At 46.3% G+C, this 15,000-nt stretch overlaps 1 protein-coding gene across 18 annotated transcripts in view; it reads right to left on the minus strand.

Annotated features, from left to right (window-relative positions):
• NEDD4L (NEDD4 like E3 ubiquitin protein ligase) overlaps nucleotides 1-15,000 on the minus strand; it is a 444,386-nt gene that overhangs the window by 39,331 nt on the left and 390,055 nt on the right. For 14 of the 18 annotated variants that reach the window (XR_012727517.1, XM_075328051.1, XM_075328060.1 and 11 more), the window contains 4 exons: nucleotides 14,355-14,409; nucleotides 12,012-12,068; nucleotides 5,689-5,747; nucleotides 1,601-1,666 (listed from right to left, as the gene is read on the minus strand). Coding sequence is in view for 17 of the 18 variants with exons in the window: in XM_075328051.1 (XP_075184166.1) it covers nucleotides 1,601-1,666; nucleotides 5,689-5,747; nucleotides 12,012-12,068; nucleotides 14,355-14,409 (237 nt within the window). In the remaining variant the exon portion in view is untranslated. The remainder of the gene's footprint in view (nucleotides 1-1,600; nucleotides 1,667-5,688; nucleotides 5,748-12,011; nucleotides 12,069-14,354; nucleotides 14,410-15,000) is intronic. The other 4 variants (XM_075328091.1, XM_075328072.1, XM_075327992.1 and 1 more) reach the window with 1 other exon arrangement.

A 15,000-nucleotide genomic window follows, 5' to 3' on the forward strand; every position in this document is an offset into this window, starting at 1 on the left:
CTCACCAGCAACCAGTGACAAGCCCCCAGCGCCGCGTGGAAGATGCTGCGCTTGGTAACTAAGGTAAATATCGGGTAACCAACCCGATATTTACCTTGGTTACCACCGCACGTGCAGAGAGCAGGGAGCTGCGCACACTGAGCGCTGGCTCCCTGCACTCCTAGTTACAGCACACATCAGGTTAATTACCCGATGTGTGCTGCAGCTAAATGTGCACAGAGCAGGGAGCAGCGCACAATGCTTAGCGCTGGCTCCTTGCTCTCCTAGTTACAGCACACATCGGGTTAATTAACCCGATGTGTGCTGCAGCTACATGTGCACAGAGCAGGAGCCGGCAGCACAGGCAGTGAGAACGGCGGAGGCTGGTATCAAAGGTAAATATCGGGTAACCAAGGACAGGGCTTCTTGGTTACCCGATGTTTACATTGGTTACCAGCCTCTGCAGAAGCCGGCTCCTGCTGCCTGCACATTTAGTTGTTGCTGTCTCGCTGTCACACACAGCGATCTGTGCTTCACAGCAGGACAGCAACAACTAAAAAATGGCCCAGGACATTCAGCAACAACCAACGACCTCACAGCAGGGGCCAGGGTGTTGCTGGATGTCACACTAAGCAACATCGCTAGCAACGTCACAAAAGTTGTTCGTTAGCAGCGATGTTGCTAGCGATGTTGCTTAGTGTGACGGGGCCTATAGAATTCAGTGTCTTGTGCACACTAGTCAAGTGTATGTAAATACAATTTGCATGTTCACTGCTCCCCCCCACCTCTCAGTGAATTCACTATCACTGTTGAGAGGTGGGAGGGAGCAAGGGTGGGGGCAACAGTGCAAATTCAGTTTTACTATCACTGATGCCAGCACTGAGAGATGGGAAGGGGGACTGATTGATTTGGGCATATGCAGTTTGTATTTATATATGCTTAACGAGTTACTAGGTCATTGAATTCTATGGAGCTTACAACAAGATAACAGGACAATGTAGAGCAATAAAACTAGAGCAATAAAACTTAAATGATCCTGAAAGGTCTGCTTAAGCCCTATTTAAAGATAACATTAGTATTGTACTAGAAAATTACCTGACAGATTCCCTTTAACCAGGATCTTCCCAATATGGTGCTTCATATCAGACAGAGTGCCCTAATTTAGTAGCCATGATGCCCTATTATACTAACCATGATAACACTATAATACAAGTCATTAGTCAAAGCGCCACATTATACTAGTCATGATACCCCAAGTGCACTACCTATAGTCCCTCAAAACATTTGCTTATACTAGCCAAACTGACTCATCATATTGCAACGTTGCCCCATTATATAAGCCAAGGTCCCCCATATAAAAGCTACAGCGCACCCCATAATACTCGCTATAGGGACATTAGCCAGGGTGGCCCATTATGACAGCCATAGTGAACTTAATCACAACTTAAATGTAATTTGGTGTCCACACACAAGCAGTCCATTCCACCTCTGATCTAAAATACTGGATCGCCACGTAATCGCCCAATATCACTCTGTTCCAGAATCCCATGGAATTCATCGATTTTGACTCCATGGTGATATCTTTATCAAAATGAAAATTGAAAGCCAAAGAGACACTTACAGGTTTTTTCAATTTCTTCCTGAAGTAGTCGTATTTCTGTTTGAATTCTCTGGAATACGGGACGGCCTGGAAGATAAGGAAACATCAAGAATCAGATCAGAGATTATTTTTTGTTATTTATGATCTTTTAAAAAGAGAAAAACAAGAAAATAAAAGTAAAAATATCCTAGTAGATTGAATTAAAATGCCAGTGTGCCCACCATTACTGAGCGCAGCTCTGGAGTATAATACAGGATGTTGTAACTCAGGATCAGTACAGGATAAGTAATGTAATGTATGTACACAGTGACTGCACCAGCAGAATAGTGAGTGCAGCTCTGGAGTATAATACAGGATAAGTAATGTAATTATGTACACAGTGACTGCACCGGCAGAATAGTGAGTGTAGCTCTGGAGTATAATACAGGATGTAACTCAGGATCCGTACAGGATAAGTAATGTATGTACACAGTGACTGCACCAGCAGAATAGTGAGTGCAGCTCTGGAGTATAATGGATGTAACTCAGGATCAGTAATGTAATGTATGTACACAGTGACTGCACCAGCAGAATAGTGAGTGCAGCTCTAGAGTAGGAGTCACGAATAACAATCATGACATTACTTATCCTGTACTGATGCTATGTACATAGTGACTCCTACCCCAGAGCTGCACTCACTAGTCTGCTGGTGAATATTGAATGCAAATTAGAATCAGTACAAGATAATGGAATATATTTACAAAGTGATAACACTTTATGTAGATTAATTCTATATGTAAATGTGATAAAAGATAAACAGTTACACACATTATGTATGCGGTTTGGTTTAGTCACATAGAAATTCATAGAGAAAATGAATTAAAATTAAAAAAATCTGAAAGTCTGAGGAGTCGTAATGAGAATATGTGAGCTCTGTCACTGCAGCCGTAATGCGAGGATATTATATGAGGCATGCAGGAGCCTCCAAGGCGTGCCGACGACTCCAGAGTGACCAGCCGGATCTCTGCACCCCCCATCACACGGACTGGAGCAGAGCCGCCTCATGGAGAATTATACTAAGAGGTATTAATACAGCAAGAAGAAATACTATCAGCACAGGCAACTGATAAATTAGTATCAAGGGCAAAGGGAAAGGTGAACACCGGACTGGACACTTCTGACCGAGAGGAGCAAATCTCCGCAAATTACGGCTGATTCGCTCAATTTAGGGCAAAGATTCAAAGTGAATTGAAAGGGGGGCCCACTGAATAAAAGACCCAGCCGGAAAAAAGAAGAGACGATCGGGGAGATCCGAGGAGAAGGAGGAGAGACAATCGGGGAGATCCGAGGAGAAGGAGGAGAGACAATCGGGAAGATCCGAGGAGAAGGAGGAAAGACGATCGGGGAGATCAGAGGAGAAGGAGGGAGACGATCGGGGAGATCCGAGGAGAAGGAGAAGAGATGTCGCGGGCGGAGGAGGGGACGCCGCGCTCTCCCACTGCTGCTTGGGTCCGGCTGCTGCGGCCTGCTGCTGCTCGGTGGCTCGAGCGATGAGCCGGATCCCGGGGACTCTAGCGGCGCTCCTCGCCCGTGAGTGAAAAGGAGGTTGTTGGGTGTGGGGATGGTTTATTGTCCGTGACGCCACCCACGGTTGTGGTGATTTGGTCGACACCGCCGCTGCTCTGTATGGGGATCCTGGGAAGGATGGTATGGAGCAGCCAGCTGTTGTGTTGCCCCTCCGTGGGTAGGGGTTGGTGATCCCGGGCCCCAGTGAGGAGGTGGGAGATGCAGAGCTTGGTGGGCGCAGGGACGCGGGGGCAGCGCTGTACCTTGCGGCACTGTGGTACTCACTCAGCTTGAGACGTTGACACAGTTTTACGGTAAACCACACGGCTGGAAAGACTGTTCCCACGGACGGCTGCACTTGCTCTCCCAGTAGGTAACGGTGATGTCCCTTTGACCTGCACCTAGTGTTTCTATGTTGGTAGCGATGGGTTCCCACCGGTAACCCGCTCCCCGGCTTGGATATGGGCCGGAGGAGCCCTGCTTTGCCCGCAGACGCTGGCCCCGAGGAACTGGTGCCCTGGCGGTGGCGGTGTTCCTCCTTAATGGTTGGACTTTTGCCTTCAGTCGGGACTTGGTTGTTGGGGGATCGACGTCCCCTTCACTGACTGATTTGGCAAATTATGGCGACTCCTAGCCTTGCCGGGGTCCGAGAGGCCCCTGCCCTGGTGCTGACTGTCCTTCGTATACTGCTCCAGACCGCCGGGCCACTACCCGTCCGCGGTCCAGCAGTCCCCCTCCAGACTATCACCGCTGTTGCTGACCTTGCTGACACTGTCCTGCACTTAGCCGGACCAACTTCAGGGCTTTCTACGCTCACTGTTACTCCTTTTCTTCTTTGCTCCACTACTACTTCACTTTCACTTAGCTCCTCTACCACTTCCTTCTACTCCCACTTCTCACTCTTCACTCAAGCTCTTCCCTGAGCTGACTGCCTGGTTCTTCCCACCTCCAGGGCTGTGAACTCCTCGGTGGGCGGAGCCAACCGCCTGGCCCACCCCCTGGTGTGAACATCAGCCCCTGGAGGAAGGCAACAAGGATTTTAGTAGCTTTGGTGTTCCTGACTGGGATGTAGGGTGTGGTGGTGTGATGACCTGTGACCCCTGGCTTGCCCAGGGCGTCACAGAGACAATCGGGAAGATCCGAGGAGAAGGAGGAAAGACGATCGGGGAGATCCGAGGAGAAGGAGGAGAGACGATCGGGGAGATCCGAGGAGAAACGATCGGGGAGATCAGACGAGAAGGAGGGAGACGATCGGGGAGATCCGAGGAGGAGAAACGATCGGGGAGATCAGACGAGAAGGAAAGACGATCGGCGAGACCCGAGAAGAAGGAGGAGAAACAATCAGGGAGATCCGAGGAGAAGGAGAGCGACGATCGGGGAGATCCGAGGAGAAGGAGAGCGATGATCGGGGAGATCCGAGGAGAAGGAGAGCGACGATCGGGGAGATCCGAGGAGAAGGAGAGCGACGATCGGAGATGATCAGGGAGATCTGAGGAGAAGGAGAGTATTGTCGAGATCAGAGGAGGAGAGAGACAATCGGGGAGATCCGAGGAGAAGGAGAGAGACGATCAGGGAGATCCGAGGATAAGGAGAGAGACGATCGGGGAGATCCGAGAAGAAGAAGGAGGAGAGATGATCGGGGAGATCCGAGAAGAAGGAGGAGAGACGATCGGGGAGATCCGAGGAGAAGGAGGAGAGACGATCGGGGAGATCCGAGGAGAAGGAGGAGAGACGATCGGGGAGATCCGAGGAGAAGGAGAAGGAGGAGAGACGATCGGGGAGATCCGAGGAGAAGGAGGAGAGACGATTGGGGATATCCGAGAAGAAGGAGGAGAGACGATCGGGGAGATCCGAGGACAAGAAGAGAGACGATAGGGGAGATCCGAGGACAAGAAGAGAGACGATAGGGGAGATCCGAGGAGAAGGAGAGTATTGTCGTGATCCGAGGAGGAGAGAGACAATCGGGGAGATCCGAGAAGGAGAGAGATGATCGGAGACGATCAGGGAGATCTGAGGCGAAGGAGAGTATTGTCGAGATCAGAGGAGGAGAGAGACAATCGGGGAGATCCAAGGAGAAGTAGAGAGACGAATGGGGAGATTCGAGGAGAAGAAGAGAGTATCATCGTGATCCGAGGAGAAGAAGACACAGTCAGGGAGATCCAAGGAAAAGGCGAGACTATCGGGGAGATCTGAGGAGGAGAGATGGCTGGACAGGTATAAGAATGTGTTAACCCCTTTCTGGTCTTCAATAATCCAAAAAATTGACAGAAGGCTGTTTTTGTGGATTTCAGTCTTGGCAAAAAAATGTAAACATTTTTTTTTTTAATGAATTCAAGGGCAAATTTGATTCCCCTATAATTGATTTGAATCATAACTTTCTACCAGAAACCTACCAGAAACAGCGCCACTCTGGTGAACAGGCTGAGAGTGGTACTGCACCTCAGATTTAATAAATGGACACAATTGAGCTGCAATACCAGACACGACCACTAGATAACAGTGGCGTCATTTCAAAAGTAACACTTTCTTAATCCCAAACTTTCATCCTCCACTCCTTAACTTACCGGCCCCGTGATTGCCGGATTCTGTAGCCGCGGATCTTCCCACTGTGTTATTTTGTTATCTGCAAATAAAGTGCACAGAGTTTCCATTATAAATGATTTCTCGGAGAAGGGACTTTTCTCTGTGACCAGTTCACACTTTATTAGTACAAATCTGCTAAAAGCAGAAAAAAAAAAAAATCTATCATCATCATCATCACACAAAACATCTACATAACCAGCCTTGTGATACATATCACTGCTTTTACTTCTCCCACTCAGCTTTCCCAGAGTCCTGAATGGCCAGTTGTGCAGTGGTGGCGTTCAGCTGATACATTGTAGCAAATAATTCAAGCAAGAGAAAGATTTCTGCAGCCTCTTCAGCTTATCGAGGTGCACAATTGGGTTTTGTTAAGAATTTCGCACTGTTTGCCTTCTGCAGCCTCTGTGTTGCACAGGCTATGGCAGGCTGCAGAAGGAGTTAAGCAAGAATCAGTCAGTGAGCTCACTATGGTAGTCTGATCTAGAACCAAAGACCACATCCTGAATGTGCAAGGACACAAAATGCTACATTTTTAAATCAACCAAATTGCAAAAATAAATTTTTAGCCAAGAAAACAAGCATTTAAGAAAAAAATAATACATAAATTTGGACAAGCCCTTTAAATTTACAAAGCTCTGTGCTCAATCAGAACTTGTCGGCTGGTCACAGTCCTATTTATTCCTGAACACTAATCTCTGATTGGGAGGCAAAATAATCCGTATTCACTTCCTTGTTACAGAGACCACCTCTTGTCTACCCTAGACCACCAGGGATCCTGGCATCATTCAACCGTTTCTTGGTTATAGAATTCAGGAATGTTACTATACATCTCAAGGGCGGCCACGAATAACTTCACTGGCTCAGACGAATGCTGACACCACTTACCTACCCTAGACCACCAGGGATCCTAGCAATAGTATCAAATGCCTTAGAACACCAGGGATCCTAGCAATAGTACCTAATTGTCCTAGACCACCAGGGATCCTAGCAATAGTATCAAATGCCTTAGACCACCAGGGATCCTAGCAATAGTATTAAATGCCTTAGAACACCAGGGATCCTAGCAATAGTACCTAATTGTCCTAGACCACCAGGGATCCTAGCAATAGTATCAAATGCCTTAGACCACCAGGGATCCTAGCAATAGTATCAAATGCCTTAGAACACCAGGGATCCTAGCAATAGTACCTAATTACCCTAGACCACCAGGGATCCTAGCAATAGTATCATAATTGTCCTAGACCACCAGGGATCCTAGCAATAGTATCATAATTACCATTAACCGCCAGGGATCCTAGCAATAGTATCATAATTGTCCTACACCACCAGGGATCCTAGTAATAGTATCAAATGCCCTAGAACAACAGGGATCCTAGCAATAGTATATTTGCCCTAGACCACCAGGGATCCTAGCAATAGTATCAATTTCCCTAGACCACCAGGGATACTAGTAAAAGTATCTAATTGCCCTAGATCACCAGGGATCCTAGCAATAGTATCTAATTGCCCTAGACCACCAGGGATCCTAGCAATATTATCATAATTGCCCTACAACACCAGGGATCTAGCAAAAGTATCATAATTACATTAGACCACTCTGGATCCTGACAATAGTATTATAATTTCCCTAGACCACCAGGGAACCTAGCAATAGTATCATATTTGCCCTAGACCACCAAGGATCCTAGCAATAGTATCTAATTGCCCTAGACCACCAGAGATCCTAGCAATAGTATCATAATTGCCCTACAACACCAGGGATCTAGCAAAAGCATCATAATTACATTAGACCACCCTGGATCCTGACAATAGTATCATAATTTCCCTAGACCACCAGGGATCCTACCAACAATATCATAATTGCCCAAGAACACCTAGGAGGCTGACCTAGTACTTCTCTCTTTTCTAAACTTCAACGGTGTTACTATATCTCTCATGAATGCTATAGAGTACAAGAACCTCCAACCACCAGGGATGCAGACCGTTACTTTTCACTGTCCTGGACCAACAGAAATACTGACAATAAGTCACTGCCTTCACTATCTTCTGGCTGTAACCAGAATAGTGAAGCTGTATCTTCTGTAGACAGGCAGGGATGCCAACATTATCTCTCTCAGTTCTAGACTCCAGGTATGTTATCTTATACCCAATACTCTAGACCACCAGGGGCATTGACTAGCTTTTTTTCTGCGCTAAACTATTGTAGAACCTGGCAGTAATGTCTTAATTGCCTGTAAGGACCAGAGATGCAGATAAGCAACCCACTCTCTGCCCTAGACTGCACGGATGGAGGGGGGCTTTGTTACTATACACACTATGAATACGCTAAGCCACCAAAAATATTGACAGTAACTGCTACCGCCATGGACGTTTGCAGCAACTTCTCTGATGTAGACCAATAAGGATACTGTTGCGAATGTCGTCTGTGTGGGTGCTGTTTTGGAGCTCCCTCTGGTGGCCAGGAATGGTAGTGAAGCTGAGTCTGAGTCTGTGACTTAGACAGGTGTCGCCATTAATTGGGAATTGAGGAAGTCCTATTGCAGACAAGCCTGGTGTATATAGGAGAGCACTTTTTGCCTTGCTGGCGCCGGTGATAGTTGAATTTTCCTCAGTCTCTGAACCTGGCTTGGAGTTCTGTCTTCCCTTTTTTGCTGTGCATGACTTCTGCAGATAAGTTTGCAAGCTTTTGCTTTGCTTACTGGTTTACACCTTAGGGTGTATGTTTTTCTTTTTGTTTTGAATCTGTTTTCTTGGAGGTGAATATTTGCATTCCTAGTTTGGTGACCATGGGGGTTCCCCCTTTGCTAGCTCTTCTGCAAAAAAAGGGAGTTTCTCCCTGTCAAACTCAATTATTTTCACTTGTGTGTTCGTTTTGGTATTTTGTTCTCCCATTATTTACAAGAGTACCTGATATAGTGGGGGTGAGGTAGTTTGACCTCCAGGAACATTTTTACAATCAGGAGATTGGTATTTTTCTGCAGGGTTTTTGTACTGACCGCAATCAGTTCCCTTTCCTTTGTAGCTAGTTGGTTGGGCCTCACCTTTGCTAAATCTATTTTTCCTGTGTATCATGTTTTCCTACATCAATAGAAACTCTATGTTGGGGGCTTCTGAGGCAAGGTAGATTTCCTCATTTCTATCTGTGAGACGTAGCTAGTTTCTCAGGCTGTGACGAGGCGTCTAGGTGTTTAGGAACGCTCCACCGCTACTTCTAGTGTCGTCTGATAGGGGACTGCGGTCAGCTCAGGTTCCAATTACTCTTGTTTTTCTACTAATGGGACTTTTTTGTAATCTTCCACGGTTACCGAATCATAACTGAATACTCTTACTAACCCAAGAATGCCCCAGGCCACCAGGGATGCGGACATTGACATTTAATAAGCCCATGCTCACACACTACTATATAAAGTCTTTGGTAAAATTGCGCATCATATCCGTACACCGCTTCTTTTTCAGTAGTAACCCTCTATGTACAGTTAGAGGGAGTACTGTACCTTTAAATAAAAATTGCAATAATATTAAGACATTTGTTAAAACAATGGTGCATTCACAGAGACCGGAGTGGACAAGGAAAACCACCGGGGGGGGTGTATTAATGTGTAGAGATAGGTCAATCATGCCACAATCCGAAAATAAAGTCAGGGCACTGGTATTATCACACTGGCCACGCAGCAATGTCCCCCTGCCACCAGGTCTGGCTCCACTAAGGAGCTCGTCCTTTCCCTGCAGCGCCCCCACAGGAAGAATGAGGTATTACATCATTCATATTGAAATTCTTGGGCCTCTAGAAGTGATCAATATACATGGATGAATACGGGCAGGACAGAGTCTCGACCTCTGGGTGTAAAGAGGATTGGTTTGATTCACTAAAAGCAAGCAGAGACCTGAACCACAAAGTTCCAGAACTTTTCACTATTTAGTTATTTAAGGACTCATCCACTTTATTGTTAGAGGAGTCCCTTCAATTGATCGCAGCATGTCGTCCTGGTGGTGGAAATCCCAGTGATCGCCTGTAATCAGTGGGAAAACTTATAAGAAAGGGTCCAATTTTTCTGCAGCGCCTCCAGAGGGCAAATGAGGTATTACACAATTTATAGTGTGTGGTCCTCCAGGGGGAGAGACAGGTCTACCTGCTAATGGAGGAGGCTTCCCAATAATCAACCTCCCCTTTATCACCTTAAAACTCCTGGACTGCCCATATAATCTTCACATAAAAGGGAATCTGTCACCAGGTTTGTGCTCCTTAAAGGGAATCTGTCACCAGGTTTGTGTTCCTTAAAGGGAATCTGTCACCAGGTTTTTGCTCCTTAAAGGGAATCTGTCACCAGGTTTTTGCTCCTTAAAGGGAATCTGTCACCAGGTTTTTGCTCCTTAAAGGGAATCTGTCACCAGGTTTTTGCTCCTTAAAGGGAATCTGTCACCAGGTATTTGCTCCTTAAAGGGAATCTGTCACATGGTTGTTACTCCTTAAAGGGAATCTGTCACATGGTTGTTGCCATCTAATCTGAGAGCAGCATAATGTAGGGACAGAGACCCTGATTCCAGCGAGGTGTCACTTACTGAGCTGTTTGGTGTCATTTTGATAAAATCACTGTTTAATCAGCAGGAGATTATCATTACAGGACTACTTGGCGTGCTGCCATGTGGTCCAGCATATTCAGGAGCTCTGTATAACTGCTAAATCTGCAGCAGAGAAAACATTGATTTTATCAAAATGACAGCAAACAGCTTCGTAAGTGAGACCACTGGTATCAGGCTCTCTGCCCCTACATCATACTGCTCTCAGGTGAACTCCATCAAAAAACCCCCCCAAAAAACCCCCGAGGCATAAGTTGGTGTACATGCAATAGGAATTGCTCAGTAAGTGACATCACTGGAATCAGGGTGTTTGCCCCTACATTATGCTGCTCTCAGATGGGGGAGCAAAAACCTGGTGACAGATTCCCTTTAACTTGAGAGCAAAACACATAGTGAGTATATACCCCATAGTAAATAAAAACGGCCCTTTGTTATCATGGTTTGTTCAAAAAGCGTAAAATCCATCCCATCGTGACAAGGTGGGCCCAATCGAGACGGCCATGCTCTAATATTAAAACCTTACCTCTGTCAGTGACAACAATATGAATAAGGAGATAGAGAAGGAGGAGGCCCAAACTACAGTAACCGGACCTGGGAAGCTATATAGAGGAAATGCCCAGCTCAGAGGGAGGGCATATGGGCCAATTTGTACCAAAAATACAGGTTAAATGGGTATATGTGCATATTCACACTGTGGCCATATCACTTTGCATACATAGGTCCATGGTCTCTAGACAGAAACAGAGATACTGATTCCAGAGATGTCACTTACTGAGCTATTACTATTGCACGTACACCAACTTATGCCCCAGCTCTTATTTTTTTTGTTAATCTGAGAGCAGCATAATGCAAGGGCAGAGACCCTGATTCCAGTAATGTGTCACTTACTGGGCTATTACTATTGCACGTACCAACTTATGTCGATTCTTTTTTGGGTGGATTAATCTGAGAGCAGCATAATTTAGGGACAGAGAGTGATTCCAGCAATGTGTCACTTACTGGGCTGCTTAGTGTAGTTTTTATAAAATCACTGTTTTATCAGCAGGATGTAGTCAAGCCAATCCCCCTCATCACAGATTTGAAGCTTTCTGCACAGTGTACACACAAAGCTGGCCAATCACTGGTGTGGGCGGGGTTATTCAGAGATCTGCAGTGGATAAAACAGGGATTTTACAAAAACTGCAGCAAGTGTTACACGGCTGGAATCAGGGTCTCTGCCCCTATATAATGCCATAGCAAAAACCTGGTAACAGAATCCCTTAAAAACAATTCCAATAAATGTAAGCAAAGCGGTAGTGCGGTGGTGGTTTCACTACACTTTAAAGGGGCTGCACATTAAGGAATCAATCAATATTTTTTGGATGGATGTATACCATTTCTAGGAGGGCTCAAAGCTGAAAATCTGAATTGATGCCACTGGGAATCCGGCTCATTGATGACCAGGAAAGACCAATTTTTATGGTTCAATATGGGGGAACATTTTGTTCTTTTACTCTTATCCTGGACGCCGGAGATCAAAGTGTTCTGCATTGGCCATTGTGGTAACAACTCATTGCGTGACTTATTTTCCCATATCTCTGGTGTGGGGCAAAGCAAAACGTAAAGAATATGTAAATTAAAAAAAAATATAAAAAAAAAATAAAAATAAAATATATCACAAAAGTTGTTAATCTTCTGCAAACTCAAACCGAAACATCTCAGGGAAGATGAAATGCAAGTACGGTACCGTAAGAGGGCACTACATGTCCGCTACCATTGTCTCCATACATCAACACTTGACTTCCTGAGTAAAGAGTAAGATCACATTGCTTTCATATCCTGACACTTGGAAAAGGGAGATTCCTGGTGGCTGGCGGCGAGCCAGAAACATAGAAAACCGCAGTACTGCTCACTGCCACTAGGTGGCAACGTATGTAAAGGCCATTTCTCCAAATACCGTGTTTCCCCAAAAAGACATTCTTATTTTTTGCTGCTAGGTCTTATTTTCAGGGGGTATCTTATTTTACAGTGAACAACAATCCACATTTATTCCAATCTATACCGGTCATCACATTCCGGAATATCAATATTTTGTGTTAATCCTATTACTGGGTCAGATGCACATTTTCTTATCAGCTTTGCTATTCTCATGGCGCTATATTGGGGGGTATGTATGTTTACAAGGCTTAAAATTATCTGCCTAAAATTACATTTATTAGTCCCTTTGTAATGAAAAGTTTACCCCCAAAAGAAAGCAGAAATCCGCAAAAAAAAAATAAAAAAAAATAAAAAAAAATCGCACTTACGAGACCCCAAATAATTAAGAGTTGGAAGGTGAGTGGGCTCTCACATACAAATCTGTGTCGCTGTCAGGTCCAGCTGAGGTTGGCTCCCCCTGGTGATTGGAAGCAGTATCACTCGTGCAAAGTGATACTGGTACCCGATCTGTGTGTGAGAGCTGCAGTGCAATGCAGCTGCAACAGTGTGGGACCTGACAGCAACGCAGATCTCTGTGTGAGATCCCATCCACCATCAGAAACTTGCCATCTGTAATTGTTTGGAGTTTCGAGAGTGACCTTTTTTTGGGGGTGGAGGGATGGGCGGCCACTTTGTTATTTGGGGGGGGGCAGCCGCTTTCTGTTATTGGGGGGGGGGGGGACAGCCGCTTTCTGTTATTGGGGGGGGGGGGGGGACAGCCACTTTCTGTTATTGGGTGGGGCAGCCGCTTTCTGTTATTGGGCAGGGGGGGCGGCGGACACTTTGTTATGGGGAGCAGCCGCTTTCTGTTATTGGGGGGCAGCAGCTTTCTGTTATTGGGCAGGGGGGCGGACACTTTCTGTTAATGGGGGGAGCAGCCGCTTTCTGTTATTGGGCAGGGGGGGCGGACACTTTCTGTTAATGGGGGGGGCAGCCGATTTCTGTTATTGGGGGGGCAGCCACTTTCTGTTATTGGGGGGGCAGCCACTTTCTGTTATGGGGGGCAGCCACTTTCTGTTATGGGGGGCAGCCACTTTCTGTTATGGGGGGCAGCCACTTTCTGTTATGGGGGGCAGCCACTTTCTGTTATGGGGGGCAGCCACTTTCTGTTATGGGGGGCAGCCACTTTCTGTTATGGGGGGCAGCCACTTTCTGTTATGGGGGGCAGCCACTTTCTGTTATGGGGGGCAGCCACTTTCTGTTATGGGGGGCAGCCACTTTCTGTTATGGGGGGCAGCCACTTTCTGTTATGGGGGGCAGCCACTTTCTGTTATGGGGGGCAGCCACTTTCTGTTATGGGGGGCAGCCACTTTCTGTTATGGGGGGCAGCCACTTTCTGTTATGGGGGGCAGCCGCTTTCTGTTATGGGGGGCAGCGGCTTTCTGTTATGGGGGGCAGCGGCTTTCTGTTCTTGGGGGGAGCCTGCTTACTTGTCATGAAAGTAAGCGGGCGCCCCCATGAAAGTCCTACTGTATTTAACTTTTTAGCTGTTTGAACACTTTAATATGGAACCTCAACTAGGGCTTATTTTTGGAGTAGGGCTTATATTTTAAGCATACTCTTAAAAGCCCCCAAAATCCTACTAGGGCTTATTTCCGGGGAAGCCGGGTAATTCTACAATGTATTTTATGTTATAACCTAGAAAATCCTATTATATGCTATATTAGGGGCCGACATATTATTGGTGCAACCTGTTCAGGTGCACAGGGGTCCAAGGGGGCCACATCCAGCTCCAAAGCATAATTTGGCATTCTGACGAATTAGTGGACTGCAAAAGGCCAATATTCTGTTCTGTGTCCACCAGTGTAATATACTGGTATTACAGAACGGCCATTGTAGATTGTAAGCTCTTGTGAGCAGGGCCCTCACTCTTGCATGAATTGGTGAACTATAATGTTTGATGTTTGTAGCTGCATCATCCGAATAGGTTAGCGCTGTAGAAATCACTTACTATGAAATATTTACTTTTGATCATTTGATATTACTTCTAAGGTGATCAGCTCTGACACATTGTGTGAACCCAGCAAAGGTGTTAGGTAATTTCTCTGTTTTTTCTAGAACTTCAATGCTTCTCAATGTATATTTTTCAATATCGGGCAAGTCTATAACTTACTGTGATCTATGTAGAACGTTCTGCCGTCTAAGTGTATCCTCTCCTCCCAGCCAGGCTGCAAAATAAAAAGGACATGGATCCTTTACAATGAGATAAGACCTACGGAAGTCACACAACACGGTATGAGTTAATGGCTGTGAATGGGAGAGAGAAGAACCAGTCGGGGCCACTATATGTTGTGGTACTAGTAAACTCGCGGTCCCTGCCAACTACCTGCAGCTCTCAGTCCCTTTTCACCTTCACAGGTATCACTAGTATCCTTCTAGTGTAGTTTGTGTAACAAATTCTTTCAAGTTGTTCGTCTGGTTCCAATTTAGGTCGCCTGCCTCTGTTCCTTCCTAGCCATCACCCATATACCCCTGAGGTTGGCTCGGAACCTTCCCCCTTATACCCCTGAGGTTGGCTCGGAACCTTCCCCCTTATACCCCTGAGGTTGGCTCGGAACCTTCCCCCTTATACCCCTGAGGTTGGCTCGGAACCTTCCCCCTTATACCCCTGAGGTTGGCTCGGAACCTTCCCCCTTATACCCCCGAGATTGGCTCGGAACCTTCCCCCTTATACCCCCGAGGTTGGCTCGGAACCTTCCCCCTTACACCCCTGAGGTTGGCTGGGAACCTTCCCCCTTACACCCCTGAGGTTGGCTCGG

Source organism: Anomaloglossus baeobatrachus, chromosome 1 (genome assembly GCF_048569485.1).
Source record: "Anomaloglossus baeobatrachus isolate aAnoBae1 chromosome 1, aAnoBae1.hap1, whole genome shotgun sequence".
Lineage (NCBI taxonomy): Eukaryota > Metazoa > Chordata > Amphibia > Anura > Aromobatidae > Anomaloglossus > Anomaloglossus baeobatrachus.